The 22,166-nt window shown below is 39.8% G+C and overlaps 3 protein-coding genes across 3 annotated transcripts; 2 read left to right on the forward strand and 1 right to left on the reverse strand.

The window, feature by feature from the left end:
* Positions 1-2,353: 2,353 nt before the first annotated feature.
* agpat5 (1-acylglycerol-3-phosphate O-acyltransferase 5 (lysophosphatidic acid acyltransferase, epsilon)) lies at positions 2,354-13,848 on the forward strand. The gene is made up of 8 exons (XM_085369345.1): positions 2,354-3,158; positions 3,759-3,828; positions 3,913-4,028; positions 5,304-5,393; positions 6,353-6,443; positions 7,321-7,482; positions 10,521-10,644; positions 12,007-13,848. The coding sequence occupies exons 1-8, from the start codon at positions 2,940-2,942 to the stop codon at positions 12,230-12,232; spliced, it is 1,098 nt and encodes a 365-aa protein (XP_085225471.1). The 5' UTR covers positions 2,354-2,939; the 3' UTR covers positions 12,233-13,848.
* A 4,737-nt stretch (positions 13,849-18,585) lies between these two features.
* Positions 18,586-20,260, forward strand: tmem14a (transmembrane protein 14A). The gene is made up of 5 exons (XM_085369346.1): positions 18,586-18,652; positions 19,292-19,374; positions 19,514-19,615; positions 19,712-19,799; positions 19,907-20,260. Exons 2-5 carry the CDS (start codon positions 19,299-19,301, stop codon positions 19,944-19,946), a joined length of 306 nt encoding a protein of 101 aa, XP_085225472.1. The 5' UTR covers positions 18,586-18,652; positions 19,292-19,298; the 3' UTR covers positions 19,947-20,260.
* Positions 20,261-20,319: 59 nt separating this feature from the next.
* Positions 20,320-22,166, reverse strand: LOC146620066 (glutathione S-transferase 3-like). Its single transcript, XM_085369348.1, has 7 exons — positions 22,081-22,166; positions 21,866-21,995; positions 21,738-21,789; positions 21,231-21,363; positions 21,010-21,145; positions 20,810-20,935; positions 20,320-20,710 (listed from the first exon to the last, which is right to left on the reverse strand). Exons 2-7 carry the CDS (start codon positions 21,950-21,952, stop codon positions 20,576-20,578), a joined length of 669 nt encoding a protein of 222 aa, XP_085225474.1. The 5' UTR covers positions 21,953-21,995; positions 22,081-22,166; the 3' UTR covers positions 20,320-20,575.

Raw genomic sequence — 22,166 nt, forward strand, 5'->3', positions numbered from 1 at the left:
CTTCCACTGACTTTTCTTATTTTCTCTCTTTTTCCTGTTTTTCGGAGCATGAAGTGTAGTTTTAACAATTGAATGTGTGATGGTGTGCGATTGTATAGTTTACCTCATTTCTTCCATGCAGTATTCATCTTGGTCAGATTTCTTATCTTTTTTTGTGTTCATAGATTTTTTGTTAACCCTTTGGCACTGTTGAATAAGAAATAATCTCAGTTACTGTGAAACCCTAACTTATTTACTGTCCTGGGTTAAAGTAGCAAGCACTACTGTGTAAAAAGGAACAAAATAAGACAATGTGAGTTTAAAAATCCTTAATGAGCCAGTTTGACATTGTAATTAGAAAGTAAATTTTGTGTGATTATAAATTTTTTTGCAATATCTCTTTTGAATAAATACTTTATTTACAAAAAATTGATTTTGGACCTTGTTTCCTGAACTCCTGGATCAAAATGTACGATAAAAATAACTTCTTTTTCTTTGCTTCTTTGTCATCTTATGTATTATTGATTTGTTGTAGTGTAATGAAATGATTACTCCACGAGTGTAACAGCTTGGTCTTGGTCAAAACTCAGCAGTGAACTGAAGAAGTGTGATTGGAGTTTACTCAGCAGGGGCACTGGATGACAGATGACAAGCCTGATGTTTCACAGCTTGGACTCTGACACTTATCATCTTTCCACAGCAGACAGGGAAATAAACACTTTTACATAAATACAGGTGGATAAATGCAACTGTCACAATTTTTTAGAAACACAAACGTAATACAGGGAAGATGTTGCCATTTTAACTGATCACTTTTGGAGCTTCGTACCAAGCTCAGTAAACTAAAGAGCAGCGCCAAAGTCAGCATCATAAATTCTGACTCCATTTACATGTTAGGTTAGCAAATTTTATCATCATCTGCAGATGATGATTTAAAAAACAGAATATTCTAGAAAGGATTGTAAATACTTTTCAAATCCCAGAAAATGATCTGGGCTTTCAGTCTATTCTTAGTAAGCACCACATACCTGGCATACTATACCCACCTACCTAAATAACATTTTCTGTGTTTGTAATTGGCCTCATGTCCTCCTGTGTCTGAGTTTTTAGAATAACTCACTGGCTTTGTTAGGTACGCCTGTTCAGCCGCGTGTTATTACAAATGTAACTGGTCATCCAATCGCATAGCAGCAACCCAGTGTGTTTAGTTGTGTAGATGTGGTCAAGATGACCTGTGGATGTTCAAACCAAACAGAATGGGGAGCAAATGTGATTTGATCTGGGCTGATCTGAGTAATTGAAACTGCCTCTCTACTGGAGTTTCTCACACAACCCTCTGTGGGGTTTACAGAGCTTAGTCTGAAAAAGAAAATATTCACTTTAGTTCCCTAGCTAAAACACCTTGTTGAAACCAGAGTTGGCAAGTAAATGGCAAGACTGCTTCTAACTGATGGCAACAGTAACTCATTACAGCCAAGGTGTGCAGAAAAGCATCTCTGAAAGCACAAGACATTGAACCTTGAAGTAGAAGCAGCAGAAGACTGCATCCAGTGCCAGTCCTCTAAGCTAAGAATGGAAAACTGAGGCTACAATTCACATGGGCTCTACAAAATTGGACAATGGAAGATTGGAAAAACTTTGCCTAGTCTGATGAGTCACATTTTCAGCTGGTGGATCAGAATTCGGTGTAAACAACATGAAACCATGGATCTATCCTGCCATGTATCAACAGTTCAGGGTACAGAGTGTAATGGTGTGAGTGATATGTTTTTGGAAAACTTTTGGCCCTTGGTACCAATTGAGCATTATTTAAATCCGTCTCTTTATGACCACAGTGTTCCCATCTTCTGATGGCTCCTTCCAGCAGAATAATGTGTAGTGCTTTTGCATTTTTGGTGTATAGATAGAAAGAGAAACCCACTATGCCAGGCACTGGAGATATCACCTGCATAAATCTGCCAATATTTACATCATCCGCCTCAGTGTTCCTATTAATGAATGTGCATTTTCCCTTTAAAATAAAATAAACAGAAAGCTCTGTTATATTTCCAACTATAAATATTACTATTACTATCTTTACTTTAAAAAAATAAGTACTAATGGCGTTAATATATTCACATATCATATTAAGCAATCTCCACGTGTGTCCTGAGACAACTTTTGACGCCACATGTTCTCAAACAAGAAAACGAAAATGAGGGGTTTTGCTGGAAAGAAAACCAAAAAACGCGGCATACGCCTTTAATGTTACAGCATATGGTTCTCGTGGTGCACTGTCGCTGATTGGCTGGCCCCTATTACGTCACGTGGCCAGTCGGTTTTACCCGGCGTCATTGCGTAGGGAGGCGTGTGTGACATTTGCGGTGCAAGAAGCTAGTTTGAGAACAGCTAACCGGGTAAAGATGAGGACCTAGAGAAGAAAGTAGGAAATATTTTTTCCGTTTAGCACCAGGGTCGAGTTTTGGCTTTGACTTGGTCATGGTTCCCCGATTAGAGAAGATATTTATGTCAAATGTAGCGTTTGGTAAAACTTCCTGTGTTGGCGAGCACGTTGAGTAGTTAAGCTAATGCCTTTTTTTCTGAACTTGTAGTAAACGTGCAGAGTTCAGGCTGAGGACGTGTTCCGGTTTGCTGTCCTGAGATGTCCGTACTAATATTTGATAACTGCAGCTTAAGTTTATGCATTGCTGTATGGCTTTAAGCGCTTGAGCCGACTTGACAAACTGCGTTTTTTTTTTTTTTGCACACAAGGTTAAAATTAGCTTTAGCCAACTAGCTCCTCATTCCCTTCTTGCTGCAGCTTTCTCACTTTTCCTCCGCTGACTAGTCGGGACAGGTGTGCTGAAATTGGGACAGGTGTGTTGTGGGATACCCAGGGTGCACTGCTACTTAATCACGGCGTGCGCTGACAGTCCACTTCAGGGATTTTCTGTCACTTCAGTGGAGCCAGAGGTGCAATCATGCTGCTCTCTTTGGTTGTGCACACATACTCGCTGCGGTACTGGTTTCCTGCTACGATTATGCTGGGGACAGCCCCGGCTTATCTGCTGTCATGGGGGGCTTGGCGCTTGCTGTCAACTATCTTACCATCGAGTTTGTACCACAACATAGACGACCGGTTGTACTGCGTCTACCAGAGTATGGTCCTATTCTTCTTTGAAAACTACACAGGAGTTGAGGTGGGTGATCCTCCACTTTGTGTGTGGGTTATTTTACCTACTAATATCTAGTCTACGAATAGAAAAACAGACTGTCTTAAGATACAGCTGCCTCTGGGTGCATATGTCTGCAGGTTTTCAACTTACAGCGGATTAAAGTCTGTGGAGAATGTTGCACTTTTTCAGGTCTCTGTATCTGTTAGAACTGTTGGGGTAAATATATAACATTGTAAGAGTGTGTGTACACATTCAGCCCAGTTAACCAGATGGACCAGACACATTGCAAGAAAGTCTGCATTCTTTGGCACTGCTGTTGCCACACCTAGAACAATAGGCGGTTTTCGTACGTTAAGGTGTGTTTACTGAAGGCACGTACAGTGGTGTAGCTGGCTGACCTTTGCCTTTGAAAATGATTAATCTCATAAATTCATTGCAGTATCCTCAAATGAAGGCTTCTTAAATGTGCTGTAGTGTTTGAGTAAATTCTTTAGGATTAATTGCAAAGACTCAAGTTTTAACATTTAATGAAACAATATAAATGTTAATTTTACAGTGATGTAAAATTACCTTTTTGCTGACACGTATACTGCCTTCAACCTGCTTTCTTTTCTTTTTCTGTAGATTGTTATTTATGGAGATATACCAAAGAACAAGGAGAATGTGGTTTACCTGTCAAATCATCAATGCACAGGTACTTAATTTGAATATCAAGCTTTATAAAATGTAGTCCAATGTAAAGCACTATTCAAATATCTAACCTTTTCTTTTGTTGTAGCTGACTGGATCATTGCTGACATGCTTGCCATCAGGCAGAGCGCTCTGGGTCATGTCAGATATGTCCTTAAAGATGGACTCAAGTGGCTGCCGCTATATGGATGGTATTTCTCTGAGGTAATGTATCTGTGTGAGTATGAGGAGGTCATTTTTAAGATTAAGAAGAGACCAGCTGCTTAATCTGGGGTGGCTGTAGTTCAGGAAGTAGACGGGAAGGTTGGTGGTTCCAGTCCCTGGCAAGATACTGCTAACCCCAAGTTGCTCTCTGATGCATCCATTGGAGTATGAATGTGTGTGAATGTTATATAAAAAGCACTTGAGTAGAAAAAAAGTGCTTGTTTTAATGGGGCAAGGTGTGTACTGCGTTTTGAGAGTTCAGAGTATAAAAGCATTTACCAGCTTGGCACTGTGACTGATATTTACTGCATTATTATACAACATGAGTGCTCATGGGTTACACCAGTGCTGCAACGTTGGCATTCCATTTGAACTTAACCTGTAAAGTTTCGTCACTTCATCTTGGATCATTAAGACATCATGGTAGTTAACCTGACATATTTTGCCACAGTAACACATACACAGATGGATATAAGGGCTGGTTTGGGGCAAGGGAAAAAAACAAAATGATTCTACCATGCTCGCCAGGTGTATGTATGTATGCATCAACATGTTTAAGTTGCATTTCTTCTCTGTAAGAGTGGAAGGGAGTTGTCTCTGAATGCGCTGCATTGTTTGCAGCCTCAGCTTGGAATTTACAGATCTCAGAATAAAAAAGGCTAACCCCAGTGTGGCCGGGTGATTACCACAAACACTCTTCTAACATGTGAGAACGCTGTCTAAAACAGGAAGAGTCTTTGACACAAGAATTTTTTGTTTTTGTTTGTGTGTGGTGACTGGTTTGTAGCAAAGCTTTCGTCTCATCTCTAAAGTCTCAATTTGTTGTTGATGAAAGCACACCTAAGCCAAGAGACCACACTTAGCATTGGGGTCACACCATCTGTAATAAACATAATAAACCAAACCCATCTCTAAACGCAGCCTTCATTTTGCACAATTGTGTTCCATAGCATTAAAAAAAATCTCTGCTATAAATATATGTAGTGCTTTTCTACTCAGTAGAGCACTTTAAGTCTCACTCACCCAATCACTTCTATTCATACACGCACTTTTTACCAAATGTTTTTTGTTTGTTTGTTTTGTAATACATCAACACTGTGATGTATGCATCAGGGACAACTCAGGGTTAACATCTTGCCCAAGGATACTCTGACACCGAGTAGAGCCGAGAAACGATCCACCAACCTTCTGATTAGTAGACCTGAACCACAGCTTCTCTATTAATTAACTACTCTATTAATCTCATTTGGATTTTTTTTTTTCTCTTCTACCTAGCACGGGGGAATCTATGTGAAACGAAGCTCAAAGTTCAATGAAAAGGCGATGAGGAAGAAGCTCCTTGCTCAGACTCAGCGTGGAGCACCGGTAACTACACATCTTCAAGTATTTCCTGAATGTAAATCTTTTTTTGTCTCTTAAGTTGAAACAAAAGAGGCTTCAAGATTTAAATTGCACGTAATTATATTCTTAAAACGGAAAATCCAAAATGTTTTGTTCAAAGGTCATTTGAAGCCATTACCATTTCAACACATTAATTTTTTTTTTACCTCCTGGAATATTTATGAAAACAAGATAGTAATTGAAATTAAAGTTATAAATATTTCAGGATTTGTTTTGTTCTGTATCAGTAAAATGTTTTATTTTCTGCCGTGGGAAACAGGCAGCAGTTTTTACTCCATCTAAATGGATAACTGGATGTTTTTATGTGTTGAGATTCATTTGTTTTGTGTGTTTGCTGCGGTGCAAGGACTTGCTTTTAATCGCTTTTTTGGATTTGACTGTGGGGGATTAGTGTTGCCTGTGCGTATGTGTGTGTTGTAGCACAAGCCGTCATGGTTTCCAAAAGGCTCACTGTGAAAACTGTGTAACACAGTTCACTGCTGATAGTTCCTGTTCATGTAATCAATTGTTAATGGAACAAAAATTTGGAAACTGAGACAAGAAACGTACGATCATATTAATAAAGACACAGATTTTCACAAATGGTTCAGTTTGGCTGGAATCGGTAAATCCCACTTGGCTGCGGATGCCAGTAATTCACATTGGTTCAAACTGCTGCATAGTTTCATTTGGTGCAAATGTTGTCATAAAGGCATCTGCACAGGTTGGGCAACAGTAGATGAATCCGATACAGCCGGGGCCTGGGAAGCAGGGTTTGTTTTCAGGTTAGCTGGAATCTAAACTGGTATGAATCAAGATAACCTGATAAAATGTTTTCATTTTCTTTTAAGCCTAAACAATGTTGGGTTTACAGATTCCTTCTCAACAAATAGTACATTTGTTAGAAAACTGTCTTTGATTTCATGTGCTTTTTCTCCTCATAGATGTACCTCGTCATCTTCCCTGAAGGAACTCGGTATAATCCAGACCTCAAGAATGTTATCGCTGACAGTCAGGCTTTTGCTGCGAAAGAAGGTAGAGTCATAACAGCAGCCACTCACTGCTGTACTTGTGCATACTGATTCAGTTCAGCCCACTCAGTCAGTAAAACAGCTGACTTAAATTTAGTTCTGAGACCTTCTTTGACCACTAAAACATAACCTGCAAATAAAACTTTCTTGAGCGTTAACAAATGAGAAAAACTGTATAAAACTAGAAGCAGACCTGGATTCAGTAGGATTAAGGACTCAGAAAGCCATATAAATGCTCATGAATATAAAAGATTATATGGAACAGTAAACATATCAGGTAAAAACCTCACTAAATAAAAAATATTGTAATACTGGTGCTGCGCTGAGAAGTAGCCACGTTCCACCAGCTTTGTTATTTTGGCACCACCATGAAGTGCAATGAACTGAAACAGTTCAGGGGCTTGTGCTGCTTTCTGCTCACAAACAGCCTCGATTCTGCAGAGATTAGGACTATCTCGGCCTCGGCACTGAATATCACCTTCCCCCATTAATCCAAATAAATCGCTCTGGAGCGCTGACATGTGCGCATGACATTATCTGTTATTAGTGTGGCATTAGTGAGCAGAGGACGGTGGCACACCAACCTAGGATCCACCAAGCTTTGCTGTGAATATCTCAAACAGCCACATTCACATTTGTTTTTCTTCATTTTGCGGGGGATTCTAGCCGTCACCTGTTTTACAGTAGAGCAGTGGAGCTGGCAGGAAATGAGAAGAGATGGGGAGATGGCGCACAACAAAGGTTCCCATGCACACTCGTGCATGAGGAGCCGTCTGCGTGGCTCATAAATCACTAAGACACCGGGACTGTAATATGTAAAACACTGGTTGCATGTGCTGATAAGAAACAAATTTATGACGGTTTTTACATATTTTTCACAGGGCTCACTGTCCTGAAGCACACTCTAACACCCAGAATGAAAGCAGCTCACGTAGCCATCGATACTATGAAGGGCCACCTGGATGCTGTGTATGACGTCACTGTGGCCTACGAGGGAACGCTGGACAGCTCCGGGCAGAGGAGATCTGCACCAGCGATGCCAGGTATGCAGGCATGTTGTTTTAGACACGAGTCGTGGGGGTTCTGTTGTTGGTGTTACAGCTGATTACGTGCACCTTTATTTCTGTAGACGGCAGCTGTTGTTGCACGAGATATGCTTTGGTTTGCCCGTAACAGCGACCTCAGTTTGCTTTCTTCTTAATCAGTGCATCCTTAAACACACACACACGGAGTATTATTAGTCCTTCAACATTGTAAACGACGCCACCGGTAATTAATCACACAGCAAACATCACCTATTAACAGTCACACCTTCCTGTAAACAACATGACTCGGTGTTTTGGAGCCTTTGATTATTCCGTGTTCCCAGTTGTTCAACAAGCGCTCTTTGAATGAATTAAAAAAACAAAAAAACATCCCGTTTCAGGAATAAACATCTGTGTGTTTCTAGAAAACAGAACAGAGAATAGAAAAGCATTCCTGTCCTCACGCACTTCCTGGCCTCATGTGGCGAAGGTGACGCTGGTGATTTCACAAGGAACTGGAAGGGACTCAAGGCTGCCAAAGCAAATGTTTCTTATCGGGGTGACTAAATTAGCATTCAGCATATTTCTGTAGTCCTTTAATAGCTGCAAATTGAGAGAAGACAAATTAGTGATTTACTGCACAATAGAAATTATAATATTTGCTGCTCCAATTCCTGCTTTACTTAACAAAAACAACAAAAAACACATTCTTAATATTAAATGTAATGCATTTCAAATCAGAATGGCTTGTTGATTTGATTGCAGTCATTTCAGTGCCTCTGTGGGAGGCCTTTTGTTTTGATAGCTGTAAATAAGGGGTGGTTTTTGCATCGCTACAACAACATTAGCATGTGGTCCAGGACTTTTCCTTCGTAGTCACAAAAACATGGTTTAAAAAATGGTAGCAGCCAAAATGTGGAGACTTAAAAATAACTTTATTAACTTATTGGTTACTTGGATTTGTTCATTGACTGTGAAGGAGGGGGGATAATGCTATTGCAAATAAAGTTTTATATCCCTTTTTTATTGAGTGTATTAAAAACAACAACACAAATCTTTAAACTGATTAAATTATAACTTAAGAACAAATGCTTGATTGTTACCGGTGATTACAAATTACGTTCTTATCTTCTGGAGTACTACTTGTATACGATTACACATATTTGCAATTTTTCTTTTGTACTTCACCGCAGCTTTTAAATCAGTTGATGTGATTGAAGTGCACATGTTCAGCTTTAAATGAAAGAGAATAAGAGAGAAAAATAATAAAATCCATGAAGTGTTTCTGAATTGTAGCAATTTTTATACGAAGTTCCCAATTTTTCATTGTCAAAATTAGTTTGACAATAGACTGACAAGCAGTTTCATGGCCAGATGAAGACCCGTCCCTTTTTTATGATAAATGAAGGAGACGTGACATCTGAAGGTCAGTTGGTATGTTGACTTAGTATTTTACAGCTTCTCACTGTGATTGTAAATAAGGGACCAAAGATGTATTGGTGCATGTGAGGGAGGCTGTTGTTAAGCTGTCAGGTTATCAGAGAGAAGTTTTAAGTGTCCAAATCAACAATCCGCCTGCTGCCTTTGCTAAAAAGAAGACTGGCCATTTCAGCAACATCAAAAGGCCTAAAAGACCACAGAAGACAGCTAAAGTGCACAGTGATGTTGAGAAAGACAACTTCACAACATCTAACCACACACAAAGTATACTCTCTCAAGGAGGCAGGAGTGTGATTGTCAAACACCTTGAATGCACGTGCAGAGGGGAGCGAACTCAGGAATGAGAAGGACAGATTACACTTTGCCAGAAAGCCTCTAAAAGCATCTGCACTGTTCTGCGATCATATTGGACCAAAGAAATAAACATGAACTTGTATCAATGAGAAAAGTATGGAGAGGGAAAGGTACAGCCCAGACCACCTGTCAAACATGGTGGCAGCAGTGTTGTGACATGGGAATCTGTGGTGCAGTCGGCTCATGCTGAAAGGTGCATGTTAAGAAGGTAAAATTGTAAAGACTATCCTTGTTTAAAATATTATGGTCCAACTTGTAACTGCACCGCTCATGGTAGCAATCGGTTTCTTTCAACTCGCGAGATCAAAGATTCCCTCTCTGTTTTTAATAAAGATATTTGGATCATAGCGAGTTGTTTGTCACTTTACAGCAGAGTTGTTTTCCCTTCCAGGTGGTTGTTTTTTAAAGGTTGTTTTGCAGCATTGTTCTGCTCAAACACACATGACATGCAGTCATTGAGACTGAGCTTTGATTTATGAAACGCTTTAAGAGTCTTTTAGCCTCTCGGTGCCAAACACGAGTGTCTGCAGCCAAGAAACCCAAAAACAGGATTTAACCCCCCGCAAGCACGAGGAGGAAATGCACCAACACTGCTTTGCACCTTAAGAATGACTCCGGCGTTTTTATTGTGCGTTACAGTAAAAATATTTTCGTGCCTTCAGCCGTCAACGAGTTGTCGACGCTCGTTAAACTGGCACACATTGTGTGCGAAGGTCAATTTAAATCCGGGCAGCCGCTGATGGAGGTGCTCTCTCCAGCAGTCTTTCGCTGCCGACTTCGATCAAGTTTCCTCTTTTGGCCTCAGTGCCACATTTCCTGATGATATTGCATGTTGTGGAAACAGGAACTTGAAGGTCTCTGGGGATAGACGAGCAGCCTTGAGCGTTCACACTTGGTTACGCTTTTATATATGACCTCCTCAGACGTGTGACTTTCTGTTTCTTTGCTTAAGTGCAGACTGACAGTTGGATTTTAACATATTGTATGAAGAAAAGTTGAAACTGAAACATTAAATCTATAATATTTGGAAAGATGTTTTGTCTTTTGTGTCATATGATGTAACACCAGTGACTGTTTTGGAATTGCCTTTAAGTGATTTCCTTCCTTTACTGGTCTTTACTGGGCAATTGCATCACAGCAGCTCCAGTCCATCACTGTCACCTCGTGTTGGTTTTTAAGTGCTTACTGTACGTGTCGTTGCACTGACAGGCTTTTCCTGTTTTTGATTGGTCTTTTTATGGATTTATTTTTCTCTTTGACAGAATTCCTCTGCAAAGAATGCCGCCGCATCCACATACACTTCGACCGTGTGGACATAAAAGAAATTCCCTCGGAGCCGGCGTTTTTCCGCAGATGGCTGCACGATCGCTTCGAAATCAAGGACCGGTGAGTGTGTGCGTACCTGTGTGTGAGAGCATGTACACGCACTTGTGTGTGGAGTAATTAATCATGTTGAAATTGCATGTCATCTAGTCAATATGTGAGCTGCGAGGTGTTTTTGCAAAACGACTTCTTTTGTGTGCCACCGCTCTGTTACAGAGAGATAAACCTTAACTTTGTGTTTCTGTAGTTAGAATAAATTAACACAGTACCAACTTAATATTCAACCAGTAAAATATAACAAAGGGTTTTGTTTCACAGGTTTCCAGCTGGAAAACATAATTATTTACTCTACATATCTCTTCTTTTTTTGTATACGATGCTAACTAATTAATTACTAATAAAACAATACCAGGTAGTCATTATGAAGTTAATAATTAATAAATCATTTATTTTAATAAGCTTTCTCATTTAGATAAAGATCGTTTGTTAATCAAGACCTGTGAACAAAATACATAAACGACAAATCGACCCGTAACAAAAACAGTTACACATGTTGGCAAACTGAGAAAAGCGTGTCTAAGGGTTGTTGTGACGGTGAAAGAACACAATGTGGTTTTGACTTTATGTAGTTGTGGACAACAAACTGTATATAAGAATTGCTTCTTGGCACACAGTTTAGTAAGTAAAAAAAAAAAAGAAAAAAAGGCTGCTTCAGGCACACGTGTACAATTGGGTCAAATGTGGTCGCCGATTTGCTCGTTAATTAAATTGTCTTTACACTGACAGCTCGTCGCGGATAGCTTATTCGTTTTTTGTGAGAAACACAGAAAAGTAAGGTTTTCTTTTGTGGCTTCTCTGGTGTGATTATGTGACATTACCTCTGAAGAAACCATTTGAATAATGGTTTTGTGACATTTCCATGTGGGCACAGACAGAGAAGGGTCTAGATCAGTGGTGTCAAATTCAATTTACGTCATGGTCTAAGTACACTTAAGTTTAAGTGGTCCAGATCAGCTCATTTCAGCTTCATAACCTGTAAAAAGAAATAAATGTCCCCTTTTTCTCTGCTTCAAAAAAAAAGTTGACCTGCACATTTTAATCCATGAGGTGTTTTAAGAAAGTCTTTTTTTTCTCTCTCTCTCTCTACGTGATGAAGAAATCAAGGTCAAAGGTGTAAAACTGCATATAAAAGTACTGGTAGCTCACTACCTGTATTGTAAATTCCACTGTAATAAACTTTAATTTTATTTACTGTTATACTAATGACAAGAAAACATTTGTTTTGGTATTCCTTTGTTGTAGTATAACAGACCATGTGTGATTTCTTAGTCTGTAAGAAAGATGTGAAAGTGACAAAAATAGTCTCAAATGTTTTTCTCTCCTCATCCTGATTTCATGAGACTTTTTTTTTCTTTCTTTTCAAAGGCTGCTGACCAATTTCTACGAGTCGCAGGATTCCGACAAATTATGCAAGTTCCCCGGTGAGGGCAAACCTTCTCCGCTGAATCTCTCGAAAACCCTGCCCTCCTTGGTCATCCTTGGGGGACTGACACTGCCAATGCTGCTGACAGAAAAGGGCAGGAAGCTGTACGTGAGAACCTGGGTGTGTGGGACGCTTCTGGGCTGGCTGTGGGTAAACATTTTTCCCTAACAAATCGAGGCCAGTCTGCCACGATGAGACGCACAAAAGACTCGAGACGGTGCCATTTTCCTGTATCGCGACACAATGTATGCTCCAGATGCAGAGCAGTATGTGATAAAAGGCTCAGAGATATTTTTGTTTGACTGTTTGACCGGAGACACTGAGAAATGTTAGCCTTTTGTGCTACTTGCTCCCTCCTCAACCTGAAATGACAAAACCTTTGTTAAAGTATTATATTCCCCAAAAGTTATTGAAATAGCTTCATACCTCTATTAAAATAACCCCTCCTTCCTTTCATCGGATTTAGCCAAATTAGTATCCTTGCATGCTGTTTTCTTCTTCTTTGGTCTTTGGCCAGTTTAGTTCTAATTATTTCTGAGAGCAAAGTGTGCCAAGCACTCTAAAAACACATGCAACGATCACGGTCGGCTGCTGTACTAAAGAGCACAGCCTGCTGCTGATTGATCATTTAAGTGCACTGATTTATTGGTATTGGTTGTAATGTTTGTCTTGTTTCATGCCAAGTCTCATATCAGGAAGAAATGCACTTTTCCCCCTCGTGTAAGGTGATGTTTGTTTTTGTTTTTTACATTGGTCGAACAACATGCAGTCCTCTACACGGGCCCATACGGGTGACACCAGCTACATTGTTTATTTTAAATATTCATCTTTTGTTTCCTCACTGTGAATGTAGCCGTAAGAACAAGTATATTTGTGGATCTGTGAAAGACTAGCCCCTCCCCCTTTTCTCTTTTCAGCTCAGCCTTTTTTGTCAAGAAACACTGTTGGAGCTCGCAGTGGAGGACTGTCAGTGAACTTGTTCCACTAATGTAAATCATTACTTCCACCTTTAAAATCGTCAGTCATTGCCAAAACCTGTTGCGTTTTGTTTTTCCACATCGTCCCACTGAGAGCGTCTCTGCGTGTTTTAAGTTGAGCAATACGTTGTCGACGACGGCAAAGAGACTTTACGTGTTTGTTCCTCTGAGTTAATAAAAAAATCTGATTTTTTCATAATTATTCATAACTTTTCTATATGCATTTGTTACGACCGTGTTAAGGTTCACGTCTGTCTACCTAACAAAAAGCTGACAAAGCCATGTTAACAGTATATCGCAGGTTTCCTGTGCACTCAAAGCCATTTGTATTTTAAACATCATTGTATCGTGAAATGCACTGTATGTCTGTTGTCGTTGTTTACCATGAAAGCGTTGCATTTTCCACACGTCACTTTACGTATTTACGACCTCCTGTAGCCTGATGTGTTTTATTTCCTTGTGTGGATGGTATAGTAATTTACATCTTGCTCTAATACCTCACTTGAATAATCCTTCCTTGTTTTTAAATGACGTTTGTCAGCCATTTTCTAGTCATTTTTATCCAGACGAGCTCTGACTGTAACTCATCAGGAAACTCTGTGTAGACAGTGTATTAAATGCCAACTGTTTTTGGAAATGCGTGCCTTCTCTTTGGAGGAGTCGGTCCTCGGCCGTCTCACAGAGCGCCACGGTGGCTCTATTTTCTTTCCGCCAGGTGACTGCACAGACGCTCTCTGCTGGAGCTGCTGCTCACTGCAGCATGCGGCAACACTGTCTACAGTTCATAGTGGCTTATTTTCCTCTAAGAATGCATTGATTTACACTTGAGGACTATTATTAAATGGTGAAACCTTTAATGCGTGTAAGTTATGGAAGTTGGGGGTGAGAATGAAATAAAGTGGTTTTCCTGGGCAAGTTGTCTCTTCTCTGTTGCTCTTACTGCTTTGATTATAAGTTTGATATCACATATATGTAGAAGATGCATACTGTTCTGCCTCTGTATTATGTATATACATTATGCTTTATTACTTCTCATGGTCAGGAACAATACTCGGGTGGGCTGTGGTGTTTAAACTGCCTTTCAAAGTTTTGTAGACAGCCTCTTCAGTCTTAGGACCTTTCACGGCCCTCCATACAAATGATTCTTCCCACCTGCACGAGTGACTGAAGTTAAGTTTGGCACTTAGCTTGGAGATTAAAAGCCTGGGAATGCATTAATATCAATAACACAAACGGCAGGCATTTCTGAAATTAGTGAGATAAGCACCAGCTCAACAATGAGATGCAGTCGGTCTGCTGTGGGGTTTAACCTGTTGTGTTTATTCAGAGTAACGACATCATGCAGAAACAAACCTGATGATGTTTAGTTTTTAATGATTGGTGATGGATGGTCAACAGAGGGCTGAGATAAAGGAGGAGGTGGGCAGAGAAAGGGAACAATGGAGACGATGATGAGTGAGGCGGGGAGGGGAGGGGGCCCTGGCTCTAATTTTTTTTTTCGCAAATCAGTTGGTCAACATGAACTAAGGCAATGCCTGGTTTTACAGTGTCTTTTAAAACATGTCCTAAGTTTTCTGCACCAGTTTTTTCTAAATTCTGTTTTTTAATTTCTCATGAAATATTCTGATTTCCCATGATCCCTTCAGCCTTGTTATTGGCTCTCCTCTGTTCCCCCATTTAAATCCTGCAAACACCCCTATAGAGGGGGGAGGCAGAAAGGCAAGTCTTTACCTTCCCCATCACTTGGCACAGTCACGCTTCAGATCCAGTTCCTGAAGCCGAGCTCCTTCTCCTCTTCTCTGGCTTCTGAACTCTTTTCTCCTCCTTTTCTCTCTGTTCGTGTTGGTCCTTATTTTCTCTTTTGTCACCTTTTCTTATTCTAACTCTTTCTTTTTTGTTTTTTTACTCTCTTACTTTTTTCCTGTCTGCTCAGCCTGTTCCCTCCCTTTGACTTTCCTTTTCCCCGTTTCTTTGCACTTTGTTTTCTTTGTTCTGCAGCTCTGCCTGCTGTGCTTGAAAAAACACAAGTCATTCCTTTTTCTTTTAATTTTACTTTTATACTGCTAATTCTTCTTATCATCCAACCTTTTCTCATCCTTTCATCAAGTTTTTGTTAAATTTCTTACTTCATCTCCTGCATTTCTTTAATCCCCAGTAACTTTTCCAATTTCTTCTCACCCTTCAGTTTTGTCTTCTCGTCCTCCTTTTTCATTTCTTTGTTCTTGTCTAGCTTCACCCCAAGTTTCTTTCCACCAGTCCTCTAGTTCTTCTTCATGACAAAGTCCTCGCCTTCAGTCACAAGTTTTCTGATGTGCCTGTTTGGTTCTGATGCATCATCTGGGACATGCTGCTGAAGATCCAAGAGAGCAGACTCTTCACATCACCATCTGTGACATGGGTAAGTTCTTTGGGCTACGGCGCTTTGAAACTATGATACTACAGAGAAGTAAAGTAAAGCTTTACAGTAGGAGTGTGCAGTTTACTGTAGATTTTATTTTATGTGTGCAACACCCAACACACCAGAGTAACCAATTATCTTTGATAAAACCCTGAAAAACTACAACAAACAGCGCAAAATTTCCACACAGCTAAAACCTGATAACAATCTGTTGGTTTTTTTATAAGATATTATCTCCTCTGTGATCTCATTATTCACGTGTGTTATGGTGTTACTGCAAAAAGATGTTTAAAACATCCAGCAGGCTGTAATGTGGTGTGAAATAAGACATGTTTTGGTTAAGCACTTGCTTCTTAGTAGTTTTAGCAGATAGCCTGACATGAATCCAGCTCTTGCTATTGGTTCCCTGTATGCTTCCTGAGTGCGTCAGGGTCTGGCTGCATGTCAGAGCATGTTGACTCCTCATGGGCCATTTTGCAAATTTAGATACTCAGCTGGGGCCTTCCAGCTGTTTCACAGTCACACTCTAAAGGTGATCACTGTGCCATTAGAGCCCCTCGACTCTAGAATGATCTACCTGAGGAGATTTTATTGGTGTCGTATGTGATGTCATCTCTTTTTTTTTTGTCTTTTTTGGTTCTGTTTATTGTTTCAGCTCTCTTGCTTTTGTGATTTTATTAGTGTTGTTTATTTGTCATAACCTTGAATCTTTATTTCTGTTTCATCACATTAACTGTATCTGTTTTCTTTGGGCTGATGTTTGAATTTACTTTCTGAAAAGTCTGCTTTTTGTACTTTAAGTCTGTTTTTTAAATGTTGTGTGTACAAATAAAGCGTATTAATATTATCAAGATTTGTACTTAAGAAGAAGTTGTTTGATTTTACTTTAAAATGCCGTAAAAGCTTTGACTGTATCCTTGCTCACCTCGTGCCCTTCCTACCCGCCCTTGCAACATATTTACATACACTGCAGATCTAATCGAATTTTGCACTGAAAGCCAAACTTTAGAATTTTCTGTTTTTGTGTTTTTATTAGAGACATTGCATTCACTAAATTTCACATTAAATCAGTATAAATACAACCCCAGTTCCAAAAAGTTCAATTTTGATTTGATGTCAGCCACACGTCTCAAAGAATTTTGCATGGGGGAACAAAAAGTTTGGAAAAGTGATACTACAAAGAAACAATTATGTTAATTGGCAACAGATCATAAACATGAAGGGTATAAAAAGGGCCCCTTATAGAGTTTCACCATTCAGCAAGAAAAACAAAGAAATACTTTGAATATCTATTTTTTAACATAAATTGGGAAGACCTGGCTCGAATATCTCATCATCTATATTACATAATATCATATAGAGATTCTGGGAATCTAGAGAAATCTCTGCACAGGGGACAAGGTACAAGGCCCAATGGTGGCACTGTATAAAAACCTAGAACGAATCTGTCGTGGAAATCACTGCATGGGCTCAAGAGCACTGTCAGAAACCATTATCAATGAACACAACTCTGTGCCAAAGCTCATTCAAAATGAACCCATTCAAAGTGGAAATATGATGAAACAAAATGTGAAACCATTTTTGGAGAAAATGAACGCTGCATCTTCTGGGCTAAAGCAGGGAGAGACCATCTTTTGCTTTTTGATGTGCATGGAGTTCTGACAGATCTGAGGAGAACAGCATGGAATAATTTACAGAAAGACCTAAAATTAAGCACACCTGACTCTGTAGCTCAATGCAGTGAAGGAGACATGTGGGGCTCTTCTTTGGGAGATATATTTTATATCATATTGCAGATCTTGAATTTTATGTTTCTTTTTTGTGCTTAAATGTTAGATTAAAAGACTGAGGTGTAGAAAAAAAATCTTTTGTATGAATGTGTGTGAATAGGTGAATGAGGCATGTTGTATAAAGCACATTGAGTGCTCAAGTAAAGTTAACAAAGAAAAAGAAAAAAAGCACTATACAAGCACCAGTCCACTTACCATTTGTAATATGCTTTGTGTCTCCAGTTTTAAGAAATAGAGTCCTGAAGGGCTACTTTTAGAAGTGTGAAAAGCCATAGTAGTTCAGAGAAGTCACTTGCCACTAGAAACTCAGAAATGGGTCAGAGATAGGGAAAGTTGTCAAAATATTAGCTCGAGGTTACCGCTAGGGGTCGCTTCTGGTTTTTGTTTGGAAGTACTCAAGACAGCAGCCATGTTGGTCCGGGAGAGCCGCACCTCCTGAAGTCAGGATTTTTAACTTTCCAGCGGTTTCATTTGCTCTGCCTGTAGGTTGAACCTGTATGGACAGCTGGACATAAGTAAGTTGTTCAGGATAATTAATGTAATAAGGTATTTATTTTAAATGATAGGGTTGAGTGCGCTTATATATCAAATTGTTAATGTTTATGTAAAAATTTAATTTGACACTAAGTCTTCAAAGATGAACAGGAAAGGTAAATACTGACAAGTTCCCCCTTTAAAATTAGTCTTTACCAAAGAATCTAAAAATAAGTAAATGAATAAAATGGAAAACAGACAAACATGTGTATAGTCATGTTTTTGTACTTTCAAAGTCTTCTTATTAACAAGCAGACAGGAAGAGATAGGGGACGTTTTTTTTTATTATTATTATCCTGGAGTGACCAGAATGGGCAGGATTAGATTTGCAGTGGAGGGATAGTAGATTTACCGGAGAAAGGATGGTGGAAGGATGAAGTCAGGAGTCAGGCCAGTCAGGAGGAAAAGAAGAGGACCACAGAGAGGGTTGATGGAAGATGGTTGGTGTGACAGAGGTGGATGCTAGGGTTAGAGGGAGATGATCCGCTTCTACTTTCCGTCCACGAGTTTTCTACCTGAGCAACAACATTTTTAACAAATCATTTTTTCTCTTTCACCAATAAAAATTACCTGGACCTAAAAATTAACCGAAATTAGAATCTGGCTTCGTATTGGTACAGAAAACAGCTTGGGTAACGTGTGAAACGTTATGAATAGATAACGTTAAAATAAATAAACACAATAACATTCGGGAGCTGTGCATAGAAATACGATATATAACTGTGGCCACAACCCCTGAGAAAGATGGCGGCGGGAGAGACGCGCTTCACAACCCCTGATGACGCGGGATTTACGCATTTCTACGTATCTCCACGGCCAGTCAACGAGGAAGCGCAATTTCGGACCAAAGGTTGTGGCTGCTGCTGCTGCTCACTTGTCTGGACTCCAGGTATGTAATATGCAGCAACACGATTCATACAACAGTAACAATTCATGTGAGCTTCACCAATACGTAGTCGTTTTAACAACAGTTTAAAGAAAGTAGCCAGCATAGGCGTTCATGTGCACGTCTTTAGCTTTGTGCTGCGATTGTTTCTGTAGTTGAATCATCCCAGAGGCTCACAGCAACATCCGGAGATCTTATTGTGGGTAGATATGATTAGATTACACATATGTCGAAACCCAAGAATTATGAAGAATAGTTTGGGAGCAGTGCAGTATCTGCATTGGTGAGCAGTGCTGTGCCTGCAAAATTGCGTATTTATCCAAAACCAAGTGGATGCAGTAGATAGCAATACCGATATTTTTAACTTATGTCATGACTAATGAGGTGAATCATCATCAATTTACAAATCAAAAAACAAAAAATAATAACACACATCAGTGGCTATACACTGAACTTAGAGGATAGAAACAAAGTATCGATCCTGTCATGTTAGTATCGATCCGATATCGATACTGTCGATAATTAAATTTATCCACCCACCTCTTTTGGGGAGTACGTGCTTGGTAAAGATTAAAGCTGAATAAGTGTCCTGAGTTGTGTCTTTTAACCACCTGACACCCTGCACTGCTTTTTGGTTTTCAGCTTTACGATGGCGTTGGACTGGATTGGCTTCAGCTATGCTGCAGCCATTGCTTTTGGAGGATTTATGGGATACAAGAGAAAAGGTTGAGGAGCATAATTTCCTTCGGGATTAATAAAGTATTTCTGATTCAGATTCTGACCACAGCTGTGCATAAAGCTCAACTAAATATTAAAGTGTTGGAAATGAAATCAAACCTGATTGATTTTTGCGTTTCCCCGCAGGCAGCGTGATGTCCCTGATGGCTGGTCTAGTTTTTGGCGGATTATCCGCTTTCGGTGCCTACAACATAACGAGTGACCCAAAGGACATCAAGGTGTCACTGCGTGAGTATGGCTCTCTATATGCAGCCCGGCTACAATCAAGAGTGTAGAGGTTCAGTGTCCAGCTAGTGTCATAACAGGGTGTTTTCTTTCTTTCAGTGTCCTCGGGAGTTCTCGCAGTCATCATGGGAATGAGATACAAGAACTCTGGGAAATTAATGCCAGCTGGAATAATGACAGGGCTAAGGTCAGAGTCAGACGTGCTACCAGACAGTACAAATTGTTGCACAAATCAGGGATTGGGACATTTATTTGTTAAACTCGCTGATGCAGTTGCTTTTGTCTGTCTTACAGCTTGTTGATGGTGTTTCGCCTCTTACTTCTGATCGTCTGACCGGGAGAACATCAACCTTTACCCTGGAAACAGGAAACATTCCCACTAAGCCGACTAAATCAAATTTTACTGCAGTATTATTTTTTAATACATGCATATGAGCAAGTGTATGAATGGGAACTTCCATGATTTCTTAACCCACACTACAGGAGACGACTGTGAGCTCTGGGTGCTGTTAGGGCTCGGATTTATTTCTAGAACTTGAGAAAAAGAACAAGTTGAAGCATTTTCATTTGTATTCTTGTCCGTCTATGATGGGGAAAGAGTTTTTGTGATTTTTTTCTAATAACAGCAAATTAAAACAAGTTTAATTCATTAAAAACTGTTGTGTTTTATCTAGAAGAAAAACAGCAGCTTCGAGTGTTTTTGTCAAATGTATTTATTGCTAAAGAAGATTACAGAAGTTCTTTCCATGTTGTTGTGTTGGTGCCTCGTCTATCTTCACGTATTTACTTGCCTCTTAACAATAAGAGTTAAGAGGCTGGTAAATGATTATCTGCCTCTTAACTCTTATTGTGTTGTTTGTCCTTTAAACTAATTAAGATTTTAGATGTAACTGATTTTTGATGTAACTGATCATAATCACGCTGCCTAATGAGGAATGTAATAGATCTTTTGTAGTGTTTTTTTTAAGGTGGCAACTTGAGGTTTAAGACTTCCACAACATTCTTCAAGTATTTTTCATCTGGCGGCGGCTTCCTCTTGCTGCCCGGCTGCAGAAACCTGCTGATGGCGGGGATTTGTGTCATCCTGCCCTGAAAGGACTGGAAGGAATAACAGAAAGATGAGCGTTTCACAGCACTGGGCTTTGGCTTTCTCATTGAACTTGTTGTTGATTTATTTTTTTGTTGAAACACGTTTACCTTGACATTGGGGAAGTCTTTCAAAATGTCTGGAAATTTCTCCTCCAGCATCAGGGTGCATTCAAGAAGCAGCACATCAGCAAGGCTTAGTTTACCTCCCACCAGGTACACGGGTCCAGTCAGAGCCTATTTTATGACACCTATTTTAGCAATGATCAGCAGAAACTCAGGTTTTTAAACCAAACAATCAGTTATTTTACCTTTTCATACACAGGAAGGTAGCGCTCCTTTGCTTTGCTTTGAATGTTGTCCAATTTGGGTTTGGGATCTGGGGTGAAGGGGAGGATCATAATCATTTCCATGAGGTCTGTCAATCCCTCAGAATACATGTTGATCCTGAAGGAAAGCATAATAACCTATTTAAATACAGCTATGATGTAAGACAAAAACTTTATTACACTTTTTTTTTTAAGGACCATACATGACTCGTTCTTTGGGATCCTTTGCATGCAGATTGTACTTCTCTGCGATGTAATTCAGGATTGCTTTTGTCTGAATGAGCTTCATGCCATCCATTTCCACCAAAGGGACCTGTTGAAACATGAGCGCCCCATCTTTGGAGCAAGCACAACAGCAGCAGGTAAAGCAGGTTTGCACTCCCAGTGGAAAAGACCAACACAATTTGTTTTAACGTGCATCTTTGACTGTAGATGAGAAGATATTAAGAGATGTTTGCATACAAGCTGCTGTCTCAATCTAGATTACATAACGTGGCTCTAAGACCATGGGGTGGATGGGAGGGGGAGTTAAAGCATGACTTGGAGGCAAACCACAAAAACTCCACCCACAGTCATGAGTTCAATTTTAAACGATTTAACAGATTTAAAAAAAAAACCCAAAACTTTTAACCTTCCTTGTTTGAACCTTTAGTTTAATGTTTACCCAGAATAATCCTATCTCTTGCATTCCCTGCATGCACCCATCTCACCATCAAGGAGTTTTTCATACTGCTCCCGAGTTGTCAGAAGCACTTCATCGAACTGCAAAGAAAGTATTTCAAATCAGATTTGCACAAAAGCCTGCAGTTCTTCAAAAACTCACACCTCCTTCACTTACCTCGACTTCTGCAACAGTTAAAAGCCAGCGGATTGACTCCATCTTCCCTCTCCCATTAAAATAGTACACCACAGGTTTTTCGGACATGGCTGTTGTCGGTGTTTTCTTTTTGTTTTTCAGGGCCTAAAATCTGTGAAGCAAAGTGAAATCACAGTAAATTCGCAAGCAGCTGCATAAATGTGGAAGCTGTTCCCCTGCGTGTGTAGTTTTCATACCTGTGCGCACTCAACCTCTACGCAGAAATGCAAAAGAGTGGAAGTAAAAGTTAATCTTACGTAACATTCACAGCGCTCAGGGTTGT

The sequence above is a fragment of the Diplotaxodon limnothrissa genome, linkage group LG13 (assembly GCF_057381915.1).
Source record: "Diplotaxodon limnothrissa isolate DT_005_m linkage group LG13, D_limnothrissa_male_GT1.1, whole genome shotgun sequence".
NCBI lineage: Eukaryota > Metazoa > Chordata > Actinopteri > Cichliformes > Cichlidae > Diplotaxodon > Diplotaxodon limnothrissa.